The sequence below is a fragment of the Zootoca vivipara genome, chromosome 3 (genome assembly GCF_963506605.1).
Source record: "Zootoca vivipara chromosome 3, rZooViv1.1, whole genome shotgun sequence".
NCBI lineage: Eukaryota > Metazoa > Chordata > Lepidosauria > Squamata > Lacertidae > Zootoca > Zootoca vivipara.
In genome coordinates, this window is record NC_083278.1 from 1,683,158 (window position 1) to 1,708,890 (window position 25,733).

The 25,733-nt window shown below is 47.0% G+C and overlaps 1 protein-coding gene across 1 annotated transcript in view; it reads left to right on the plus strand.

Moving 5' to 3' along the window:
* Positions 1-11,058, plus strand: part of LOC118082805 (cysteine-rich venom protein helothermine-like) — a 49,947-nt gene extending 38,889 nt beyond the window's left edge. The window contains exons 6-9 of the mRNA XM_035110633.2: positions 4,137-4,285; positions 5,415-5,509; positions 10,338-10,426; positions 10,711-11,058. Coding sequence (XP_034966524.2) covers positions 4,137-4,285; positions 5,415-5,509; positions 10,338-10,426; positions 10,711-10,838 — 461 coding nt within the window. The 3' untranslated portion in view covers positions 10,839-11,058. The remainder of the gene's footprint in view (positions 1-4,136; positions 4,286-5,414; positions 5,510-10,337; positions 10,427-10,710) is intronic.
* Positions 11,059-25,733: the final 14,675 nt, after the last annotated feature.

A 25,733-nucleotide genomic window follows, 5' to 3' on the forward strand; every position in this document is an offset into this window, starting at 1 on the left:
CAGCAGCCTTAATCTCTGCCATCTATAGCAAATGGTATCCAGGAAACAACCTGGGTGCTGTAAGTTATACTTTTATACATATGAATGAATGCCCAAGTGAGGAACTACAGTGAAATCTTGCAGTGTTGCTATAACTTGAAGGGGAGTCTGACAGAACAGGGGTGGGGGGGATCTCCAAGGGGGGAAACGGGGAAAGAACACTTTTCTCCTTCCCACCATCCTGAAAGCTGACCCCACTATCATGTAAAAGTGCTGAAGTGCTAAAGTTTGAGATAGGTGTCAGACCTGAAGTTGAGCCTTTTGTTGGTCTATAGCAGGGTGAAACTTTCCAAAGAGTATGAAAAGGAACATTTCCCTCTTCCCTTTCCTCTTCTGTCTCCAAATCCTGCCCTCCAGGATACAGTTAGGAGCTCAAGAAGGTACTGTACTTTTCCTCCTCCTTCCCTTGTCTCTCCCTCTCTGGGCTTGTCCCCACTTCTGCCTGTCCTGTGCCCACAAAGCAGGCTCCCAAGAGGTTTTCCGCTTCCCAAGCACAGGTCTGAGTAGTTTTTCATTCATCCCACCACTTTCCCTGAGGAAACCCACCACTTGCCACTGAATCAGACTAAATGTCAATCTGCAGAAAAACCAATTGTTGTTTGTTCTGATTCAGTGGTAAACAGCAGGTTTTCCCACGGGGAGGCAGCAAGATAAGGAGAAGTGTGGATGAGCCCTTATTCTCTCTCCCTCTCAGTCTCTGCCAGCACGCTCAATATTCCATGACCCAATGCTTCCAATCTTCTGTGGGTTCTGCAAGACGGTGATCGCCGGTCCTTGTCAGGCAGGCTATTTTGGTTTGTGCTTATTTAGATTTATTTCCTTCCCATTTTTACAAGTGAGCGTACTTCTGTGTACCCTGTATGCAGAAGCCTCTACCATTTAGAGGTGGATGTATTTCACCGCAAAGCTGATAGGCTGAGAAGACCACCCAGGGTCTGCATTGTTGTTGTTTAGTCGTTTAGTCGTGTCCGACTCTTCGTGACCCCATGGACCATAGCACGCCAGGCACTCGTGTCTTGCACTGCCTCCCGCAGTTTGGTCAAACTCATGTCCAACCATCTCGTCCTCTGTCGTCCCCTTCTCCTAGTGCCCTCAATCTTTCCCAACATCAGGGTCTTCCCAAGGATTCTTCTCTTCTCATGAGGTGGCCAAAGGGTCTGCATGAGAGGCAACAAATATAAACTCTCAACAAAATGCAATGCATCCCTAATCTGTAACAGGAGTGCTCCAGTCAGACTGAAACAGAAATCTTTCTTATATGGGTATGGTGGTGTTTGCTTTCCGTATTGATAAGGATGGGAACATTAAAGAATTAGTGGCTGTGTTCTCGCCCCAACTCTCTTTGGCATATTCTTCTCTCCCTCGCTCTCCCATGCCTTCAGCTCAACAATTAAGGGAGCAACGGACTCACCATCAGCATGACAAAGACAAACATCCTGGATATCACCAGCACTCCACGTAAACAGCATTAGTGTCCACATGCTTGAGGTGGTAGATGGTTTTGCCTACTTGGGTTCCACCATAACCAGTAATCTCTCCAATGACACTAAACTGGGCAAGCATATTGACAAGGCAGCTATGGCAAAGGCTCGCCTCTCTGAAAGGGTATAGGAGAATAGGATGCTAATGATAAACACCAAGAAGAAAGTCTACCAGGCTTGCATGTTCAGTACACGGCTTTATGGAAGCGAGTTGTGGGCAACCAACACCCGTCAAGAGCGACACCTCAAGGCCTTCCATATGTGCTGTGTCAGGAAGATGTTGGGCATCATATGGTAGGACAGAGTCTCAGAGATGTGCTCTCCCAAGACCACATTCCCAACATGTTCACACTTCAGTTTCAGCGATGTCTAATGACCTGAACCCTTGGCCTACCTGGCCGCAAGTTGGTATGCAAAGCCTCCAGTCCAAGGTCAACCCTCGAGTCCAGAGCCCAAACTGAAACACAGAGATCCTTGGAGCATCCAAGCTGAGGTCCTTCAACAGGGGCAGTTGAAGCGACAGAGCACCTCCGCTCTGCTTTCCTTTTCTACTATGCCTGCTGATTGCAGCATCTGGGTTTGATGAGGCAGGTGACCCTCACCTGCGCCAAGACTACTCCTGCTGAGGAATCACATACCTCCTCCCAGAGCTAGAAAGCCCCACCTGGCCAGCTAGTGAACTGGGTTGCGGGCCCTGGCCTATCTCTACCTCCTTTGCCCTGCCCACTGTTCTGTACGCCTCAGGGCCCACCGTGTTCATGGAGATGGGAGGCCCTCTGGCTCTGGGTCCTACTGCTCTGCCTCCTGTGCTCTGACCCCCACCTCCCTCATCATCCTCTGTCACCCTGTGAGTACTTGGTTTGTGTGGACACGGAGCAATGGATTCAAACCCCCATGATCCCTAGCTAACAGGACCAGTGGTCAGAGATGGTGGGAATTGTAGTCCAAAACATCTGGAGGGCCAAAGCTTGGGGATGCCTGATCTAGATCAAGGGAAGTGATAGTACCACTCGGGTCAGACCTCACCTGGAGTACTGTGTCCAGTTCTGGGTACCACAATTCAAGAAGGATACTGACAAGCTGGAACGTGTCCAGAGGAGGGCAACCAAAATGGTCAAAGGCCTGGAAACAATGCCTTATGAGGAACGGCTTAGGGAGCTGGGTATGTTTAGCCTGGAGAAGAGAAGGTGAAGGGGTGATATGATAGCCATGTTCAAATATATGAAAGGATGTCATATAGAGGAGGGAGAAAGGTTGTTTTTTGCTGCTCCAGAGAAGCGGACATGCAGCAATGGATTCAAACTGGAAGAAAGAAGATTCTACCTAAACATTAGGAAGAACTTCCTGACAGTAAGAGCTGTTCGGCAGTGGAATTTGCTACCAAGGAGTGTGGTGGAGTCTCCTTCTTTGGGGGTCTTTAAGCAGAGGCTTGACAGCCATCTGTCAGGAATGCTTTGATGCTGTTTCCTGCTTGGCAGGGGTTTGGACTGGATAGCCCCTGTGGTCTCTTCCAACTCTATGATTCTATTATTCTACTTCCTACACCAACCTCTCCCTCCCCATCTTCAGCTTGCCCCAGTGTGTCCCAGCCCCAGCTCCACCTCCCACCGGGATCCTCTTCCTCCTCTTTCTCTTGCCAGTTCAAGCTGACTTGCTTATGTACACAGAATGGAAGCTGGGAGGATCCCAAAGAACATGCTCTATGGTGCATTAGCAGACCAACTCTGCATTATAAAGACATGAAGGCTGGCAATATTAACCCCACCTTGTGGGAATCCCTTGCAGACGACCACAGTTGCCTGGAGACAGACAGTCAGGTCATGTATCTATAAAAGTGACCAGAGGAGGAATGACCATTGGGAGGTATGCAGAGAGAAGAAATGCCTTCATCTGCTCCTGAAAGTACTCAAACTGAGGCATACTTAAAAAGAAGAACGTTAAATTTTGTAAAGTTTTTTAAAAAAAGAATTAGGGGTAAGGTCATTACAGGATTTATTGAAAAGAGACTAAGTCCTAGACCAGGGGGTCAGCAAAAAATTTTAGCCACAGGCCGGTCCACTGTCCTTCAGACCTTGTGGCGGGCCGTAGAAGCGGCACCGGGGGGGGAGCTGGAAGAAGAGGCGAGGGGGCAAGTAGTCCTCCTCCCCACCCCCCACCTCCAGCCACTGTACTTACCTACCCAGGGGCTGCTTCTGCTGCTTCTCATGGGTAGGCAGAGAGAGTTCGTCCGCTCCGCAGGAGCACTAGGGGTGGTGGCAGCGGGAAGATGAGCAGCGCGAAAGGGCTGGCTCCAGAGAGGGGCTGCTTAAAATGGCGCTCAGCCAGCTCAGCTCAGCCCCCTTCCTCCTTTAGGCAAGACGGGGAGAAGCCAGGAGGAGGGAGGGAGGGAGGGAGGGAGGGAGGGAGGGAGGGAGGGAGGAGGTGCCACCGCAGTGTGTGTGAGGGAGGAGGGGTGGAATGGCGCAGGGGGAAAATGGCGGAGGCTGAACAAACAGAATCCCCACACCGATCCACGGACAGTCCACAGGCCGGATCCTGAAGGCAATTAGGCCTGAAGCACATGCAGAAGTAGGCAAGCCTTCAAGTTCTTGTAAATAATTGTTTTTCCACTTGCAGATGGCACATCCTGTGGTGAAAATCTCTTCATGTCAACTTCCCTCGTGGGATGGAATAAAGCCATTCAGAGTTGGTATAATGAAGAAGCTGACTTTCTGTATGCTTCTGGAGCAAAGACAAAAGGAGCTGTGATTGGCCATTACACTCAGGTACTATGACACTGGTTACAGGTTAGAAAGTTTGAACTATTTATTTACAAAGTTTAACTAACTGTTTCAAAAGTGTTTGGAAGGGGCAGACTAGCAAGCACAGATATCAGTTATTATAGCAGAACAAATAAATCAAAATATGTCAGTTTTCAAAGCCCAAGAGATGTAACGGAGGATACTGTCAAGAAATTTCAAAATCAGCTGAAATTGATTTTAGTTAAGCCTAAGCTTGAAATTCAATGACAATATCCAAAATGCATTAGCCTTGCTGAATGTTCATTACCTGGCTATGTTTGATTCGCTCATAACATCTTCATCCTCATTGGGGTTTCCAATTATTATTTTTAAAATAAACTATTTCACTATCTTTAATTACTCAAAGCAGTTCACAAGAGTACAGTGGTACCTCGGTTTATGAACGCAATTGGTTCCGGAAGTCTGTTCATAAACTGAAGCGTTCATAAACTGAAGCGAACTTTCCCATTGAAAGTAATGGAAAGTGGATTAATCCGTTTCAGACGGTCCGCGGAGTACTCAACCTGAAGCGTACTTAACCCGAAGCATGGGTGTAATTGGTTCCGGAAGTCTGTTCATAAACTGAAGCATTCATAAACAGAAGCGAACTTTCCCATTGAAAGTAATGGAAAGCGAATTAATCCGTTCCAGATGGGTCCGCGGCGTTCGTAAACCGAAAATTCGTAAACCGAGGTGTTCATAAACCGAGGTTCCAGTGTATTTAAAACAAATCACATGGACCCAAATGCATTTGCAAGGTAGACAGAGACGTTTTTTTTCTCCTGAACAGCTCTTTATGGGAAGTAAGTTTGAATACATTGCACAAACTGCTGATTCTGTCAGAGAGGTTCACCTCAGTGCATGTCTCTTAGACTGATTTGTAATAAATCATATTTATTATTACTACCGTAGGGATGTAGGAGGGGGAATTCTATTCAGTTTGCATTTAAAGGCAAACCTGTTGCACTGTACATGTTAGGGGAAATTGGGGTCTGTGCAACAGAATTGCAGCACTGAGAGGGTGGAGGGTCCATTTCAATACTCCTTAAGGTTGCCATGGTGTGCACTCAGATTTCCAGTGTGATCACATTCATGTTCATTTGTGTATCCGCAGGTGGTTTGGTATAATTCTTATAAATGTGGATGTGCTATTGCCTTCTGCCCAGACAAAAAATACCAGTACTACTATGTTTGCCAGTACTGTCCTGGGTATGTATTAACAGAAGAACTTTCTGCCTCTTGCAATGCTGTTTTTATCTTGGGACATAAACGTTTAAGTTTAGGGTTAGCAGCCAACCTGTATTTTGTAGGATTGACCAATAACATTGTACTTTTTTGAGAAATCCTCACAGGGAACTGGAAAACCAGATTCAGCCAGACTCCATCCTGCTGCTTCCAGTTTCCTCCAAGCTCTATACCAGGGGTCAGCAAAAAAAAATAGCCGTGGGCCGGTCCACTGTCTCTCAGACCTTGTGGCAGGCCGGAGAAGCAGAACGGGGGGGGGAGCTGGAAGAAGAGGCAAGGGGGGCAAGTAGTCCTCCTCCCCACCCCCAGCCCCAACCGCTGCGCTTACCTTCCCTGGGGCTGTTGCTGCCGCCACCACCGACGCTGCTGCTGCTTCTCATGGGAAGGCAGAGCAAGCTTGTCCACTCCGCTCTCTGGCCCACAGGAGCACCAGGGCAGTGGCAACAGCAGTGGAGGGAAGATTAGCAGCCCGAAAGGGCTGGCTCTGGAGAGGGGCTGCTTAAAATGGTGCTCAGCCATCTTAGCCCAGCCCCCTTCCTCCTCTAGGCAAGGCAGGGAGAAGCCAGGAGGGAGGGAGGGAGGGAGGGAGGAGGTGCTGCCGCGGTGTGTGTGAGGGAGAGGATGGAATGGCGCAGGGAGGGAAATGGTGCAGCCTGAATGAACAGAACCCCCACGCTGATCCACAGTCTGCGGGCCAAATCCTGAATGCAATTGGGCCTGATCCGGCCTGTGGGCCTTAGTTTGCCAACCCCTCCTCTATACCTATTGCCCACCAGAGTCTGCTTCATGCCATTTATATGTTCTGTCAGCATTGGGAGGTACAGCAAGGATCCTTTTCTGGTGCATATGGGAATGAGTTTCCCTTTTCTGCCTTCTCTCTTGGTTGCAGCCACCTGGGATTTTCTTCTACATAATGTGGTCCCCTGTGCCTGGAGGGGGGCATGTGAATGACACAACTCCAGGAGGGCAGCCAACTGCAGGGGTCAATCCTACAGAGTTGGCAGATTTCAATCTTGACCTCCAAAGCGCAAACAAAACATATTATAAGCTTGAAGTACTCTTGCTCTGTAGTTCCTTTCAGTAATTGCTTTCCTTTTTTTTTTTCAATGCAGCCTGCAGTATCTTATGTGGTGGTTTCCTCTTACAGGAGGAAAGGAAAATTGTTAAGCAAAACAAATCTATTTAGTTGGATGCAGCACATAACCTGTCACTAGATTTATTTACCTATTCATATTGGTGCTTCCCTACTTGCGGCCTTCCTCATATGTCACTAGGGACACAGCTTCCTTAGTAAAGAAACAAGGAATTGAATGGGTTTTAAACATGCAACACCAGATGGCGCCAGAGAGAAGGAATTGTTTAAAACTACATTTCTCTCTCTCTCTTTCTTTCTCTCTCTCTCTCTTAATTTTTTTAAAAAAACTTTATTTCATATTTTAAAATTACAAACACAAAATCATAAATTGAAATTACAGAAACCAGTTCCAAATCATAAATAAAGACAGAGAAAATACAAGAGAAAAAGGGGGGGGGCAGGGAAGAAGAAAATGTATACACACACACACACACACATATATATATATACACACACACACACACACACACACAATATATATATGTACATATGCATACACATAAAAAGGGGGGGGGACTCATACAAAAAAGAAAGACACAAAAAATACCATACAAATATATTTTTAAAAAGACTTCCTATTGTTTGAACATCACTTTCCTTTATCAATTATTTCTTATCCTGCTCTTCTTTTTCTTATTTTAGTCTAATTTGTCTACCTTAATTCTTCTCTAATAGCCATAAACCAATATATCTATATATGCTTATCTCTATACATAAATCAACTGCTATGTTATCTATTTATTATAAATTTATTATTCATTCTATATGTATTTCAATCGAAGCATATCACCAAATTTGGAAAAAATATACTACTATATGCATGCACGGCAGCTGGTATCCTTATAACCAAAAATTGGAAAGGGGAGAAAGTACCAACAATTGATGAATGGGAAGAAAAATTAGTGGAGTTTATGAATTTGGCAAAGATGACAGCAGCAATCAGAAATATTTCGGTACAAAAAAGCAAGGCAGAATGGAAATATGTAGAAGAGTATTTAAGAAAAGAAAAGATAGATACAAATTTGGTAAAACTACATTTCTCATAGGGATTTTTTCTTTTGTTAAAATGATCTAATTTCTGTCTAATTTATAGCGTTTCCCCCCTGTGTTTAAATCTACCCTATGTCTCATATTCATTGCTGAATATATCTTACATAATAAACATGTAAAAGTATTGTCTCATGGCAGTTCACTTGACTGCCAGCAGGTGGCACTGTGAACTGCAGGGTGACGGCAGGCTGAGCTCCGAGAGCTATGGGGCCATTGCAGGCGTGTTGCAGGGCAAGGAAGCGGGTGTTGTAACCCTTTTCTCTAATCACAGTCATGCAGAGGCTGAATATGATTCCACAACAGCAACAGCAATGAATCGGCATATCCTCAAAAAAACACTTCACACACAGCCCTGAGACTTGACCTCTCATTAAGAAAAGAAGTTTGGAGCTTCAACCTTAGCTTATATCAGGCATCCCCAAACTGCGGCCCTCCAGATGTTTTGGCCTACAACTCCCATGATCCCTAGCTAACAGGACCAGTGGTCAGGGATGATGGGAAATGTAGTCCAAAACATCTGGAGGGCCGAAGTTTGGGGATGCCTGGCTTAGATTAAGCCCCGATCTTCAGTGCCTGCCAGTTAAACTTTGGGTAGCAATGCTCTTTCTCAATTGCCCCTTGCTGAAAGCTGGAATGATCTGGCCAAGGTCATATGGATTTCATTGGATGGTTACTGGAACTGTAAAATAATCTGTGAATTCCCCCTCCCATTTTTTGATTCATTTTATTCTTAAAACACAAAAGAACAAATACATAACAATAAGACATACATATCAAATAAACACCATAACAAACACAATATAACTTCTGAATTCATTATCCTTTCTTCACGTTTTAGGGTGACTTCCTTCGAGTTTTCCCTATCTGTGCTTCATTTTCAATCATCTTTGGCAATTTCTATATCCTATCTTTAGCTCATATTATATATCTTCTTTAGCAATTTTACTCTAAATACTTCCTTTATAACAATTTAATTTTTAACTTTTATAAAAACTAAACAATAAATTCTAAAACCTACAGCTTACACCTGCTTCCAAATCAATTCATACTAATCAGGGCCGGCCCTACGTGCAGGCTGGGTGGCGCAGGGCATCATGGCACCGGCCCGCCAGGAGGGCGCCGCGAGCTGCGCCCGCCCGCTGGCCAGCCGGTCCGCTGTGCAGCTGCGCACTGCGCCCACCGCGCTGGGAAAGGGGGCGGGAGGGCGCCGGAGAGATCGCGCTGTGCCCGCCCGCCCACCGCGCTGGAAAATGGGGCGGGAGGGTGCCGGAGAGATCCGGCGCACCACGGCGCCAGGGGCGCTTAAGACGGCCCTGATATTAATCAATCTTACAATACTTCTTTAAATATAGTTTAAATTTCTTCCAATCTTCTTCCACCAACTCTTCTCTCTGATCTCAGAGTCTCCCAGTCAGCTCAGCCAGTTCCATATACTCCATCATTTTCACTTGCCATTCTTCCACAGTTGGTACCTCTTGCATTTTCCATTTCTTTGCTGTCAACATTCTTGCAGTTGTTGTAGCATACAGAAAGAAACATCGTTTTTGGGAATCTCTTTTCCGACTATGCCCAATAAGAATATTAGGAAATAATATTGGGGAACACTGGGTATTAAGAGTGCTAACATAAATCATACACCCCAGTTTCCCAGTGGCCCTTCAAAGTACGCTTCATGCAGAGTTTATAGAAAAACAAAATACGCGAGTGGAGTGGAGCCACGGAGGAGTGATGGCGGGAAGGCGGCCCAGGGAGGGAGGGAGCGGAGCCGTGGGGCCTTGCACGGGCTGGCTGGGGGTGGCGACCTTCTGCCGGCCTTGCGGATCGGGCCCTCGCTGTCCCGCCGCCCTGATCCTGCAAGGCCCCGCGGCTCTGCTCCCTCCCTCCCTGGGCCGCCTTCCTGCCATCTTTGGAGGTTTGACGCAGCCCTCACAGCAGCCAGAGGAGGAGCGAGCATGGCTGAGCAAGGAAGGGAAGGCAGGCAGGCAGGAGGCCACCCAGCCGCGCTCTCGCTCGGAGCAGGCGAAGGAGAAAGAGAAGCCATCGGCAGGCAGGCGAGCACAACAGGTAGGCACTAGGAGCACACCAGAGGTGAAGTTAAGGAATGAAGGAAGAGTGCCAATGGCCAGGGAGTTGGCCCTTTAAGGCTCTGAAGCAGCTCTGGAGGAAGCGCTTGAATAGAAGGTCTCAGTCTGCCCCCGGCCTTTGTTGGAGCAAGTTACTCGCTTGGTGCCTAGATGAATGATAGAGGGGTGTGTGAATGTGTGTTGAAACTAGGCTTTACATGAATTGTTCAGGCCCTAACCAACACTGGAATGTGGCCCCTGGAAAGCTCTCCCGAATGCAGTGTGGCCCTTGGGCTGGAAAGGATCCCACATCCCTGATGCAGATCACATGACCAGGGGCCAACACCTGTTTTTTGGAGGGGACATCAGCCCCTCTGTCCAGCTGTTCTCTTCTATACCCCACGCAGCCCGTTCCCCTCTTAACATATTTGTTGTGTGAAAGATTGAGCAACTTGTGCCATTGAAGAAGGCCATCTCTCAAGAGGTGATCTCAACTGATAGGGGGGGAAAGATATAAACTGCTGGTTTTCATTTATCATTCCAGAGGGAACATTGAAGGCAAGATTGCCACCCCCTACAAAGCAGGAAAACCCTGTGGGGACTGCCCAAATGATTGTGACAAAGGATTGTGCAGTAAGTTTGAGAATGTTAAACTATTATGAGGCAAAAAGATACTGGCAAACTCTGAGTGCCCCTAAAGAAGTTTTTGAAATTATCCAACTAATCCTTGTACATGAAAACCATAACCCTTCTCTTAAAAACAAATATTCAACACCAGAGTTTGCTATGGTGGAAAACAGGATGCTGAACCTTTAGTCTGATCCAGCAGGAGGCTCTCCTAAAGTCATTTTTGTTTTGTTTTGTTTAAATTTTCTCCTGTATGTAACTCTCTCTCTCTCTCTCTCTCTCATTTTTAGCCAATCCATGCAAGGAGGAAAGAAATCGTTATAGCAATTGTGCGAGCTTAAAGGATCAAGTGGGATGTGATCATCCTATAATGAAAGACTGTCAGTCTTCTTGCAAATGTCCCACAGAAATAATATAAGGCTCCTGAATTTCTTACTTATAACAACCATCTCTTTGTATTAAAATAATATGCTTTGCTAAATTAGACTATTGTTCATTTTTGATTATTATTGATCCATAGACTACTACAGGTCAAAACCATTTTATAAGTAAAATGTTTCTAATAGTTTTTTTACATGTAATTGTAATTGTTTCTAGTTATTACAAAAATGAATTTAACATTAGAATTTTCCTCTCTGTTTGATCTGCAGTCAAACTAATAAAGCTTTTGAGTCTGAGAAAACAAAAGAAAATGTTTTGATTTCCTTGTGACTATGGAATGTAGCAAATTGTTGACCATTTTTGCTCAGAGTGTGGACAGCAACAATCCCACAAACGCCGGCTCCCTTGGCCTATAGAGCGAGATGAGCGCCGCAACCCCAGAGTCGGACACGACTGGACCTGATGGTCAGGGGCCCCTTTACCTTTACCTTTTACAAACTAGGGACCCAGGTGGCACTGTGGGTTAAACCACAGAGTCTAGGGCTTGCTGATCAGAAGGTCGGCGGTTCGAATCCCTGTGACGGGGTGAGCTCCCGTTGCTCGGTCCCAGCTCCTGCCCACCTAGCAGTTCGAAAGCACATCAAAGTGCAAGTAGATAAATAGGGACCGCTCTGGCGGGAAGGTAAACGGCGTTTCCGTGCGCTGCTCTGGCTCGGCAGAAGCAGCTTTGTCATGCTGGCCACATGACCTGGAAGCTGTCTGCGGACAAACGTCGGCTCCCTCGGCCTATAGAGCGAGATGAGCGCCGCAACCCCAGAGTCGGACACGACTGGACCTGATGGTCAGGGGCCCCTTTACCTTTACCTTTTACAAACTAATAAAGCTTTTGAGTCTGAGAAAACAAAAGAAAATGTTTTGATTTCCTTGTGACTATGGAATGTAGCAAATTGTTGACCATTTTTGCTCAGAGTGTGGACAGCAACAATCCCACAAAGAAAGAGAAATGGCCAGAACTTTATTGGTTGCAACTAAGCCAATTTAGCCTAGCATTGGGTCAGTGCAAGGATCCAAATATCAGGCAGCCCGGCTCTGGGCAGAAGCACACAGCCAATCTGCAGGCTGAGAAATGTTAGTGGAAGGTCAGAGAGCTTTGATTTCATGAGCCACAATTGCCATCCTGCAGGCCACAGGCATTCCAGGTTTGGGTCCAGAAGCAACACCCAAATAGCTCCTCAAGAGAGTCCCCATTGAGAAGAAGGGAGCCCAATGCCTGCAACACCTGCTAGAAACTAAAGACATTATCAATAAATGTAACATCCATACCAAGAATAACAAGAATAACTGTGCTCTGGAAAAGACAAAATCCCCTCCCACAATGCCCAGCCCCATCAACGAGTGGCCAACCTTTTCTCCATAGCAAAGGTTGATTGCTGTAAAACAAGAATTCAAGAAGTTCAGGTCCAAGATGGCAATTGTCACAAGGCGTGCCAGGTCTCCTCACTTAGAGCTGACCCAAACAGGAGGGGAGAGGCTCTTCCTGCAGTCTGCCCCCCGGTCACACCCCCAGGAGCTCAGCTGGTTTAGCTGATTGGTGCCTGGGACAGAGCCATGGACCACTAAAAAAGAAGAGATCTTGGTTTAACTTTCCAAATATAGCTGTTCTTAAATTTTTCAGGTAAGACTTGTATTGAAGGCTGGACCGCTCACAAGACTGGGATACATATGGAAATCCACTATAGGATGCATTTAAATACTGTAATCAATTCATGGTGGAAAAAGTGCTTGTGTAAATCACCTTAAGTAACCCTGAATTAGAGATGCTAGAACATCGGGAAGAGCCCTTCTTAGAAATATATTTATGGGAACAACTTACTTTGCACTGAAAAGTTCATTGCTAATATCTGGCACAACCAAAAGTAACACAATGGGCCACTATGCTGACTCAATTCACAATGGGCCAGTTCACGGACAATGAGCTGGTTCATGGACTCACCCATCCAGGGATATAATATGCACACAAGGCCACAATTGTACTTCATTTGTGCAATAACCTCCATTTTCCCACTCATTTGTCAGTGGCCAGGGTTTTTCTTCTGAAGGAGGGAAGGATGAAGGTTTATGGGCAATGAGACCACCAACCAGAGCCATGACTCAATCACACTGACAAAGCATTTGAGTCTGGTCCCATTTTCTACCCATTTTCCACACCAATGCATCTTGTGTAAGAAAACCAGAATGAGAGGCCAGATCTCAAGATTATAGGTGAGATATGAAAATGTATTACAGCATATTATTGGCTCGGTGCTTAAAAAAATATCCAGCAGAAAAAGAGTCATGGTATCCCTTGTTCTAGGAGAACATCTGAATAGGAACATTCAGTTTTGAGCATTATGACTTGTCACTATCCAGAAAGGACATGTAACACAGTACAAGTCATTGTATTTTGCTTTTCCTGATACATCCTCATGCTCCCCTGAATCCCTCCTCTGCTTGAGCAGATTGCAATTGCAGAAGCAGCAATTATGTCAGGGTGCTCAGTGGACAGAAGCAAACACTGAATGCTGGGATGCCAGTTAGTATGCCATCATCAACATCGTCTCTGGAAAGATCAGCTGTGCAGCATCAATGCAGACAGAGATACGAGCTGCCAAGGATCGGCAAATGAGGGGCACCAGAACATTTCCTGTCACTTCAGCAGTGCATAAATAGTTTAAGTAGTCAATAGCAGGCACAGTCCAACTATTATCAGGAGGAGGGCCTTAACCCTTGCTACAGTCCTAATCCAGATTGGGCAACTCACAGCTGCTTCCATTGGCTCAAATGGGAGATTTACTTCCAATATACAGTGGTGCCTCGGTTTAAGTACACAATTGGTTCCAGAAATCTGTACTTAACCTGAAGCGTACTTAACCTGAAGCGAACTTTCCCATTGAAAGTAATGGAAAGTGGATTAATCCGTTCCAGACGAGTCCGCGGAGTACTTATGAAAGTAATAATAATAATAATAATAAATTTTTATTTATACCCCGCCCTCCCCAGTCAAAAACCGGGCTCAGGGCGGCTGACACCAACAGAACCACAATAAAACATAAAAACAATTAATTAAAATACAGATTAAAATACAGTATTAAAATTTAAAGTGCAGCCTCATTTCAAGTAGGCCATAAGTGGCTGACACCAACAGAACCACAATAAAACATAAAAAAAAATTAGTTAAAATACAGATTAAAATACAGTATTAAAATTTAAAGTGCAGCCTCATTTCAAGTAGGCCATAAATCCAAGCCATGGGGGAGAAAAACACAGGGGTCAGGCTGAGTCTAACCCAAAGGCCAGGCGGAACAGCTCTGTCTTGCAGGCCCTGCGGAAAGATGACAAATCCCGCAGGGCCCTGGTCTCCTGGGAAAGAGCGTTCCACCAGGTTGGGGCCAGTACTGAAAAGGCCCTGGCTCTAGTAGAGGCCAATCTAGCCATCTTATGACTCGGGATCTCAAGAATATTATTGTTTGTGGACCTTAAGGTCCTCCGCGGGGCATACCAGGAGAGGCGGTCCCGTAGGTACGAGGGTCCCAAGTCGCATAGGGCTTTAAAGGTCAAAACCAGCACCTTAAACCTGATCCTGTACTCCACCGGGAGCCAGTGCAGCTGGTAAAGCACTGGATGAATGTGATCCCACGGCCGGGACCCTGTAAGGAGCCTCGCCGCGGCATTCTGCACCCGCTGGAGTTTCTGGGTCAGCTTTAAGGGCAACCCTGCGTAGAGCGAGTTACAATAGTCAAGCCTGGAGGTGATCGTCACATGGATCACTGTGGCCAGATCGGGGCGAGAGAGGTAAGGGACCAGCTGCTTGATGCGGCGGAGATGGAAAAATGCCACCTTTGCTGTGGATGCAACCTGCGCCTCCATGGAAAGGGAGGCGTCAAAGGTTACACCCAAACTCTTGACAGAAGGCGCTGGTACCAATTGAGCCCCTGCAAAAGATGGGAGTTGGCCCCCCAACCCCATGTCGCCCCGACCTAGCCAGAGGACCTCTGTCTTCGAAGGATTTAACTTCAGTCGGCTCCCACGTAGCCATCCAGCCACAGCTTCCAAGCACCTGGTGAGTGTGTCCGGGGCCGAGGCAGGGCAGCCGTCCATCAACAGATAGATCTGGGTGTCATCAGCATATTGATGACAACCCAGCCCAAAACTCCGGACAATCTGGGCAAGGGGGCGCATAAAGATATTAAAAAGCATTGGGGAAAGGATTGCGCCTTGCGGGACTCCACACACCAAGGGGTGCTGCGGCGACAACTCCCTCCCTAGCGCCACTCTCTGTCCCCGACCTGAGATGAAGGAACGCAGCCATTGTTGGACTGTGCCCTGAATCCCCACGTCGGCAAGGCGGTGGTCTAAAAGGTCATGATCGACCATATCGAAGGCTGCTGACAGGTCTAAAAGAATCAGCAGTCCCGACCCACCTCGGTCCAGCTGTCTACGGAGATCATCTGTTAAGGCTACCAGAGCTGTCTCGGTCCCATGACCAGGGCGAAAGCCGGACTGAAATGGATCTAGAGCTGATGTTTCATCCAGAAACCTACCAAGCTGTTCGGCAACCACTCTCTCAATTATCTTACCCAGGTACGGAAGATTCGAAACCGGGCGATAATTGGATAGATCTAAAGGATCTAGAGATGTTTTCTTTAAGAGTGGACGCACCACTGCCTCCTTCAACTCCTCTGGGAAAGTCCCTGTGCCCAGGGACAAGTTGATGATCTCACCCAGGGGGGCCCGTACCTCATCTGGACACGCTCTAATCAGCCAAGACGGGCACGGGTCCAGGGAGCAAGTGGTGGGCCTTCCAGCCCGGAGGAATCTGTCTACATCGGCAGGGAGTATCTGATCGAATTGGTCCAATACTGAACTCGAAGACAGTCGAGGGGCCTCCAGTTCCGTTATTGTATCCAAATTGGCAGGGAGGTCACGGCGGAGTGTCAAGACTTTCTCCGCAAAAAAGCTCGCAAATGCCTCACAGCTATGGGTCAAATTCGTATTTAAATTTGGCTGTTCCTCTAGGGTTGTTAAAGACCTGATTATTCTAAAAAGTTGTGCTGGGCGAGAGCTAGCGGATGCAATGGAAGCTGAAAAGTAGGACTTTTTTGCAGCTTTCACCGCCATCTCATAGGCTTTCATAAGTTTCCTGTAAGATGTTCTTGAGGCTCCGTCGTGAGCACGCCGCCATACTCGCTCTAGCCGTCTAAGGTCCCGCTTCATTTTCCGAAGCTCCTCGGTAAACCAAGGGGCCCGGTTTCGGCGGGGTCGCAGAGGGCGCTTAGGTGCGATCTCATCGATGGCCGCCAAGAGCCGGTTGTTCCAGTTCTCGACCAGCTCTTCTAATGAGCCGCCAGGGGGAGCAGGGTCCCGCAAGGCCTGACGGAATCCATCAGGATCCATCAGCCTATGCGGGCGAGCCCAAATAGGCTCGCCACCCAAGCAGGGGAGGGGCGGGAAGTCAATCCTGGCTTTCAGAGCGTAGTGATCAGACCATGGCACTTCCACAGTTGGGGACATGATCACGTCTATACCCGCACCAAAGATCAAATCCAGCGTGTGGCCTGCTTGATGTGTGGGACCCAAAACAAACTGGGAGAGCCCTAGTGTCGCCATGGAAGACACCAGATCCGGAACCCGTGAGGAGGGGGTGGCATCTGCATGGACGTTGAAGTCCCCCAAAACCAGTAGGTTAGGGAACTCCAAGGCCCAGCCTGCCACCACCTCCAGCAGGTCCGACAGGGTGGCTGCTGGTGCGCTAGGTGGTCGGTACACCAGCCAGACAGCCAAGCCCCCCTTGGTGCCCCACACTAGGCCAACACATTCAATGCCGGTGATTGATGGTGATGGCAGAGCCCTGAAAGAGCAATCCTCCCGGATTAACAGCGCTACCCCTCCCCCCCGACCCACAGTCCGCGACTGGTGGAGGACGGAGAAGCCCGGGGGTGTTATTTCATGCAGGGCAACTACTTCGCCCTCACGCACCCAGGTCTCAGTCACGCAAGCCAGGTCGACCTCCAGTGAGATGAAAAAGTCTCTCATAGTGGCGGTTTTATTGCCTATAGACCTGGCATTGCACAACACCAGTGACTTAAACTGAGGTATGGCTGTAATTAGCAGGCACCAGGGAGAATTTCTTCTGCGATAGGAAGCACATAAGTTTGCATCAAAAGAAAGGGTAGCCATTATTATGCAATGCTACCTAAAAAGCATTTATCCATGAATGTTAACACATCCAACATTAAAAATCCTCAGATCTTCTAAATGAAAAATAAAGGCAGGCACATCAGTGATCTGATTTAACTACACACCCCTTAACTTTTGTAATCTATGCAAATGAAATGGGGTGTTGATACGACAGCCTTATAAAGTAGTGTAGGCAGAGAGATTGTGGCTACCCTGAAATAAACTTCATAGCATAGTTTGGGATTTGAGTACAAGTCTCCTTGATTAAAGAACAACTCTTTGCTACACCACATCAACTAACCTATTAAAAGTAAAAATAAAAAAGTATGTAACAGAAATCACCCCTCGTATAGAAATGGGCTGCAGATTTTTCCTCTGCGGAACAAGGACATTTGGGCAAGGAAGGAGGTCCAGTTTTCTCCATTCCCTCAAATAGGTGACTGGATGGAACAGTGCCTGTCAACTGGAGGTAACAACTAGAAAAGGCATGAGACAAATGACTTAGAATTGTAAGTAAGCAACGAACTCTACCTTACTTTTTATCTTCGCTCACCACTCCCCTGCTTCTTACAATACTCTCTAAGGTACATTAAGATACTTCCAATTATTGTGGACTTTTCTCCTAATCTCCACTATGGGCCATGGCAAGCGGCCAAGGGACCTGGATGAGGCAATGCCTCCCCCGAGGCCCAAACAGTCCAAGATTGACTCTTTCTTTCTTAACCGTGGCAGAAATAACGAGGAAGTTAGCTACACGGTGGAAACTTACAATCGTTTTAATCCTTTAATTGACCTCGCAGCCGACATAGAAGTGGAGGGGGTGAACTCGAAGGCGACAAATAATGCTAATGATAATGACAAAGAAGTGAGAGTCACCTTGAAGGGGGAGTCCGAGTTGGCCCTGGGCGATGGCATGGGACTCGATCATTTCCAATTAATAACCAGGACCCTGCGCTGCATCTTTAAGAGCATAAATGGGATCTCCATGCAGGTGGATAAGCTCCACCAAAAGCTTGAGGCCCATTTGCTAGAGCTGCAGCTCAACCACACTCTACCGCCGAGGGATTTAAAGGGACAGAGGTGTACCTCCCCTATTAGACATCAAAGTGGTACTGGTGGTCACCTCTTATAAACTCAATTGGACTCTCAATCTCTGGTTTTACAACCTGTTAGGGGAAGAGAATATAGGGATCCTCCTCCCATCATCAGAAGCAGCTCCTCCCCATCCAGCAATGGCAGCGAGGATGGGGAGGAGTCCAGTGAGGAAGGGGGGAGAGAGGTCCAGGGCTCTGGCAGCAAGGGAGAACCCCTGCTACACATGAGGGAGGAAGAGAGAGAGAGGGAAAGGGGGGAGAAGGAAAACATGGAGCGTAGACCCTTCTTTCCCCCAGTTCCGGAATTACGCAGGAGAAGGAGGGGAAGGAGATTTGCTGTCCCGAGACTCTTATGTTGGAAGAAATCCAGGGGCACTCCATTGCCGGATTCTGCATTGGACTGAGCAGACATGTTCTACACACCAGTTTCACTGTAAATAGACTGCACTAAATAAAACTGTCTAAAGACAAGAATGCGGAGCGTCGTTACTCTAGAGTAGTCGCAACAACCCCCTGACACAACCAAACAAAATATGTATACACCATATATACACCATAGTGACCCCAGGTCCCCAAGGTGAAATAATCCGAGAGATGTAAAAGATCATCTAAGGCAACTCCTTCAGATTTGGCCTCCGCTAATAGACCTCAGTACAGTGAAACTTTTAAATTACCACCATCGGCTCCAAAAAGTACTGCTCTCCTTCCAGTCACCAAAAATTCCCTCCATTCTGGTTAGACGGAAAGCGTTTTTGGCTACCTGGGGCATCTTCCCAACGAGAGTCTTTAATGACACCAGGATTAAACCTCTTTCCCACAGCATCGCACCAAAAGGTATCTGCTCGCCAGACAGGCGTGACATAGTCTTGAAACTCAAGCCGTCCACCCGGGAACCTCACTCTCCCCCTCAGCCCAAGCTTCCTGGTTTATCCTCCCCAGCAACAGAGAAGCACGATCAAAGCGAGCCCAGCCATCTGGCTACCTCAGAGGAGAAGGGACCTTATTTCATCCTATGGCGAGCTGCCATTAGTAGAACAGCAGGAAGTTATAGACAGGCTTGATACACTCAAGCAGCAACTTGCACATGTACTTCAAGAGAAAATCTCCTCGAAACCTGGCCATAGCAACCTATTAAATCAAAGGAACGCAGATGTGAAGGTGCTAACACCCCAGAAACCGCTGCCAAACACTGGGACTTTAATAACGGATGATATGGCAGTCTGCCTGGTGGAAGCTCCTCACACACCACCGCAACACAGACCCTCTTCACCTCTACTAATAGATCTGCAATCAACTACCTCGCCTTCTGCTCTAAAGAGCAACGCACCAAACACTCCTCATCCTGGCTGTCTGGAGTCTGGGCAGGAGTCAGGCTCTGGGGCCTGTAGTGCTTTGCAGGACTGGGGCCTGCCTCAGCTTGTGCTGGAGAAGCAAGGAGTGGCCACTCAGGTGAGGCCACTTGATAACTCATTGCACCTGGTGGCAAGAGCTAGAAGGGATAAAAGCTCAGCATTTCCCTTCAGCTCTTTACCACAGCAACGCTATCCCTGCCTGGTTGTATCTGGCCTCTTGCATCTTGATCCTTGGACCCTTGCCTTGCCGACGCCTTGATCCTCGACCCTTGGACCTTCGCCTTGCCAACACCTTGCTTCTCGACCCTTGGACCTTCACCTTGCCGACGCCTTGCTCCTTGACTCCCAGCCCTTCGCCTCCGCCTTGCTCCTTGACCCTGCGACTGCTTGCCGCTGGACCCTCAGCCCTGCACCTGTTCCTGCTTCTACACCAACATCTTACCTCTGGTCCTGACATCCTCAGCCAGGGCTTCAACCGCCCGCCGACCGGACCATGACACTGGCAATCTGTTGATGTCCTACTCTTCTATGCCTGACCTGGAGTCTTCAATCAGTGCGGTCCAGGCAGATGACTGTATATCCTCATCCCTTGCCAGTCAACCTTTCTTGGCAGAACCTTATTTATCCGCAACCTCTTCAAGCCAATACATAAATGTTAATGAAGCCACTGCGCAAAGAGGCAGCTCTGATTTTATTGAAGACCCTGCTGGCCACATCAGTCAAATCATCACCACTTCAATACCCTCGGCAGTATCACGCCTGGCGTCGTCTCAGACCTTTGGCAATGTCTTTCCCACCAGCAACCAGAGTAACTGACTAGCACATATTCCCTCCTCAAACTGCTTCAATGTGCTACACTAGAATGTGGCGGGATGGACGTCCAAACAGGATGGCGGGGATATGAAAGAGTTTTTAGCGAAATTCCAGATTATGGGTATACAAGAGACCTGGTGTGTAGTGCAAGAGGGATTCTGGAAAAAGTTTAACTTTGGGTCCCTGTTCTGTTCAGCTTGGGGAGAGAAGCCAAGGTTGGTATTTTGGGAAGGTGCCTGGCTTTCGTGTCTGGCGCTCCTTTAAGATAAGCTTTTCTCCTCTTCCCTTAATTGCCTTGGGAAGGTAGGGAGTGACCTAAACTCCTCAGATGGTTGTTAATCAGCCGTTGCCCAGCTGCAGTGAATAGTTGACAATTGATTTATAGTTTTGGTCTTTAATCATTGGGTCTTTACTGATTAAAGTATCCCTTCAATTGGTTTAAAATCGCACTACCTTGTGGGGTTAAGAGGGATATATACTCAGCGTCTAGAGGTGCAAGGGGCCCTCCTTTGGCCACCTTTGTCTATGTAAATGCCTGTCGTCGAGAAGATTGCTGGAATTCTGCCAGAGTGTTCGTCATGCCCTTGTTGGAATGCAGGGACCTGATGGAGAGACTTTGTGCTTTAAGATTTATCAGAGATTCTTATAATGGGGGACTTTAATGCCAGAATTGGAGCAGATATAAGTTCATTTACCGATAAGTCACAATTATTCATAGAAGAGGAGTGGTTTCCTACGTGGAATTCACACGACAAGACCATTAATAGGGCTGGCATCATACTGCTGGAGTTTACCATTAACTGAGGGTTGCTCAGCTTGCATGGCACACCCAAAGACTGGTCCAGGGGATACTATACTTTCCTAGGAATTAGAGGGGCTAGCGTTATAGATTACATCTGGTCCTCCTCGGTATAGATTGATAAGGCATACTGTTTCAATGTGTTCAACAGAACCGAAAGTGACCACCTTCCAATCTCCATCTCCTTCCACCACACCCAGACAGCACCCAGAGCAAAATCAGGGAGTTAGCCCAATTCCGCTCATATTACAAGAAGCTGCTCCAACATAAGAAATTGCTCTTTGCGAAAGAATGCTGGACGGCACTGGCAGTGACCATTAAAACCCGTGACGACAAGAAATTCTGGAATTTAATTAATGCAGGTTTAAGACCCCCCCCTCATTCATCGTTAATAACATCACAGCAGCTAGTTGGCACTCTCACTTTGCTCAGCTGTATTCCGCCCCAGATTCCGACGTAAACGTAGTCTCCACTATTCCAGCATCTGCCTTGCCCACCTGGGAGCCAGTCTCCCCGGAGAGATGTATACAACTAATTAGCATGCTATCAGAGAGTAAATACCCGGGGGAGGATATGATACCACCTGAGGTATTCTTATCGAACCGGACGTGGTGGGCCCCTATTTTAGCATCTCTCTTTACCACTATTAATGCTACTCTTAAGATTCCACCTAACTGGAAACAGAGCATAGTCATCCCAATACATAAAAAGGGGGACCCACAAGATCCGCGCAACTATCGACCTATTAGCCTGCTGGACATAACATACAAGATTTACTCTAGATTCTTGCTAGAGAAATTAATCGAGTGGGCAAAAGAAACCAAGCTATTCCACCCGGAACAGGCTGGCTTCCGTAAAGGTCACAGCACATCTGGCCAATGTCTTGTTCTATTTACTCTGATTGATAAATACCTAAACAGGTTCAACTGCAAATTACACACGGCTTTCGTGGACCTGACCTCCGCTTTTGACTCCATTCCCAGAGATAGGCTATGGCAGAAGCTTAGCTACACCAACATAGATAAAAGACTCCTCCTCCTTCTAATGGAAATTCATAATGACATATCTGCCAGAGTAAAATTCAGCCCTCTGGGAGCTCTTTCCGATTCTTTCCCTTTGAATAAAGGGGTCAAACAGGGCTGCCTTTTGGCCCCTTTCTTATTCAGTTTCTATATCAATGACATTGTTACAACTATGAAGGCCCGAAATCAATCTGCCCCCTCCTTACAACAGCTCAAGATCCCCATATTACTCTATGCGGATGACATGGTGATACTTTCATTAACCAAGCAGGGCCTAAACAACATGCTCAGGGGGCTCATGACATATTGTGATACCAACTCCCTCGAAATCAATTTCGCCAAAACCAAAATTCTTACTTTTGGCACGAAAACTCGGAAGTCATTCTGGAATTTTGAGGGCCACCCCATTGAATATTGTTCAGCATTCAGATATTTGGGTATCACTTTTCAGCATGGGCTTAGCTGGTCAGTTCACCTAAATATGACCATCCTGGCCGCCTGTAGAACCATCAAAGCCTTGGAGAAATTCTTCTATGCAAAAGGCGGCCAGTTGGTTCCACCAATTAGAAAAGCATTTATCAGCAAAGTCCTCCCAATGTTACTGTATGGGGTTGGAATTTGGGGGTGGAATTTAAAAATACTACAATGGCTGGAGATTCTACAAAACTCATTTGCACGAAAGATACTGGGTCTCCCCAAGGGCTCGGTTGCTGCACAGTTAAGAACAGAACTGGGCCTCCCCTCCATTGTTGCGAGAGCCCACATTAGAATTATTTGTTTTTATTGTAAATTAATAACTGCCCCAGGTTCCCTATTAGCCAGGCAAGCCTTTTTAACTTGTTCCCATAGCAACAAATGCTCTAAGGGCATGGAGACTATTATTACACGCTACTCCCTCCCAGTATTCGACACGCTGTCATCCTGGGACCAACATAAAATCCGGGCCTGGATTCTTACAAGGGACGAGGCCATGGACCGGGCATGGTCCACCTCAGCCCGCCTCTCTACATGGCTTCCTAAAGTGAAAGTGGTAAGATCACTTGCCAACTACTTGATAGACCTGACGGAGCCCAATTTGAGAAGAGCGTTTACTATGGCCCGATTCTATTCTATACCCACGGCCTTCCTGCAGGGGATTTACTCTAAGACCCCTATTACTCAGCTATGACGTATTACTCAGCTATGCACAATGAATGAAATAGAGGACTTCCTACATTTCTTTTTCTACTGCCCCATTTATGAGCCAATAAGATCTAAGCTCCTCCTCTTGATCCCGTCCACCATTACATCTAAGGAAGACTGTTTGAAATTGCTTCTTGCGGACGCAAATCCCCTAATTTCACGTGGGGTGGCAATCTTCATAGTGCAGGCTCTGAAACTCAGGGCTACCCTGACAGGGTAGTGTGTCCTAGACCTGGACCTGTTTTAATTCTCTCTATTTCATTTTTAGCTGAAAGCGCTGAGCCTATTTTGGGCTATTTTATGCTTTACATATATCCGCATATTAGATTTTTGGTGCTGGCACCTAAATCTTTGCATTATTGTCTTAGGGTAATTTAAATGTTATTACACCAGCAATATCGCCTTGAATTATGTTTTGTTCCTTGTCTCTGGCATTTTGTGGTGTTTTATTTTGCTATGGTTGTATGCTAACGCAATAAAGGTTTGAATTGGCGTGTTGATACATTGTGTTTTCTAAACAGCTTGTGTTCGCATACTGCAATCCGTGCAATCTGTAATGATTCAGTGCCTCAACCATTCATGATGGTTTGCAGTTGGTTTAGCGTCTTAGGCTGCAGCTGCAAACACATTCTGCTTTTGGAGGCAATGGGACTTACTTCTAAGTAAATGTACTTAGTTCTATGGGTGATGAAATGATGCCATAGGACAGGGGTCAGCAACCTAAGTCCCATGGGCCACAGGCCCACGAGCTGTCCCCGAACTGAGCCACCCACTCGGCTAGCCCCCCCACAATGCACTAAACCGGCACGGCATGGGGACTTGTTTCTGTGGCGCCGAAAATTGCATCTGCGCAGGCAACGAAAATCGTGTGCACATGCGCTCACACGCCATCCGGCCCAAGGAGGGATCTTCGCTGAAGTGAACCAGCCCAGGCGAGGTAAACCTTGCCGACCCTTGCCATAGCATAAAGAACAAGCACAGATATCAATCCTTCATAAGAAGTTGGCTGGTATGAAAGAGCTCATTAATACGGTAAGAGATGCTTTGTTGTTGCATAGAAGATGGTTAATAAAATCCAGGAAATAAATCTTTTTTAAAACAACAGAAGAGAAATCCAAAGTTTTCCCTGATCAAAATTGTCTGATTTACTGTTGGACATTGAGTCATTCTGCAAAGCAGGAAACAGGAGAGGTATATAAGCATAACATCATCCAGGGACACCCAGAACCTCCTTAAATCTACAAAGAAGGTTATTCAAGTCTCACTGGAAATGAGAAGGTAATTTGGGGGGATGGGGGTAGCCAGTTTATCCCATAGCCTGCTATATCATGTAGCCTGCCATATGAAGGTCATTTGCAACTTGGGTTGCCATATTTCAAAAAGTAAAACCAGGAAACCCCAAAATTGCTGAGCTTTTTGTTGCATGTGTAGACCCTTTAACCTTCCCCAAATAAATTCAGACAAAACTCAAATTTTAGGTTTGTTTTTTTGGCAGAATTTAGGCCACAACTTTATTGATTACAATCAAGTGAGCGGTTGCATAGCCTCTGGTTCAACTAGCTCCCTGCACCCTTGCAGGCAGCGCTGACCCAGGGCACACCGTAGGTCAGCCTTGGGTGAACACCCAGCAAAATGGAAGGCGGGGTCAAGCCAAATGCCCCCCTGGACTCAGGCTCAGGGCACAACCCCTCTCAGGGTTGACCAACCAAGAGTCCCAGGATTCCTTTAATAGAATACCCATTGCATAGGGATGGCCAGACCGCTCTGCCACCCCTATCACCTGAACCAGAGCCTATCCACAACCTTACAAGTTGTGACGATTTGCTACGCGGCAGGCGAAACCCAAATGGCACCAGCCGATCAGCCAAGTGGGGAAAAGAATGGGGAAGGGAGGGTGAGAATTTCACACCCTCAAAGACAAGGACTCTCTGGATATACACTAAGAACTGTGCTAGTGTCATCAAAGTGACCTAAGTGAATTTACCATTGCTGTAGAGCAGTCCACTTTGCAACTGTGAAGGGAAATTGAAGGAATATGGCTTAGCGCTTCCACCCTACAGGCAGCCTCCATAGCCAGGTACATCCATGAAATTCTAACAGGTCATTCATCGGCTGCAAGCACCTATGGGTCATATACAGTGGGAGGACAGCTTGCGTACATGCAGGTGTACATCTGATTTACTACAGGTCAGTTATTCCTTCTAAGAGCCTGATGTTTTTCTTTGTGGGGGATTAGTGTGCTGTAAGCTATATTAAACATTGTACTTACATTGGGAGGGTGGGGTACAAATCCTTAGCAATAAATTGCCCCTGTTAAACAACCAGGAGTCCAAAACCCTCACCCGTCTCCTGCAAACCATCCAGAGATCTTCCAGCAGATCCTGATCCACCACCTGCCCAGCAGAAATCCACTTCTCGGCTGCTGCCACATGAGCAGTTTGGAATCTAAACCCC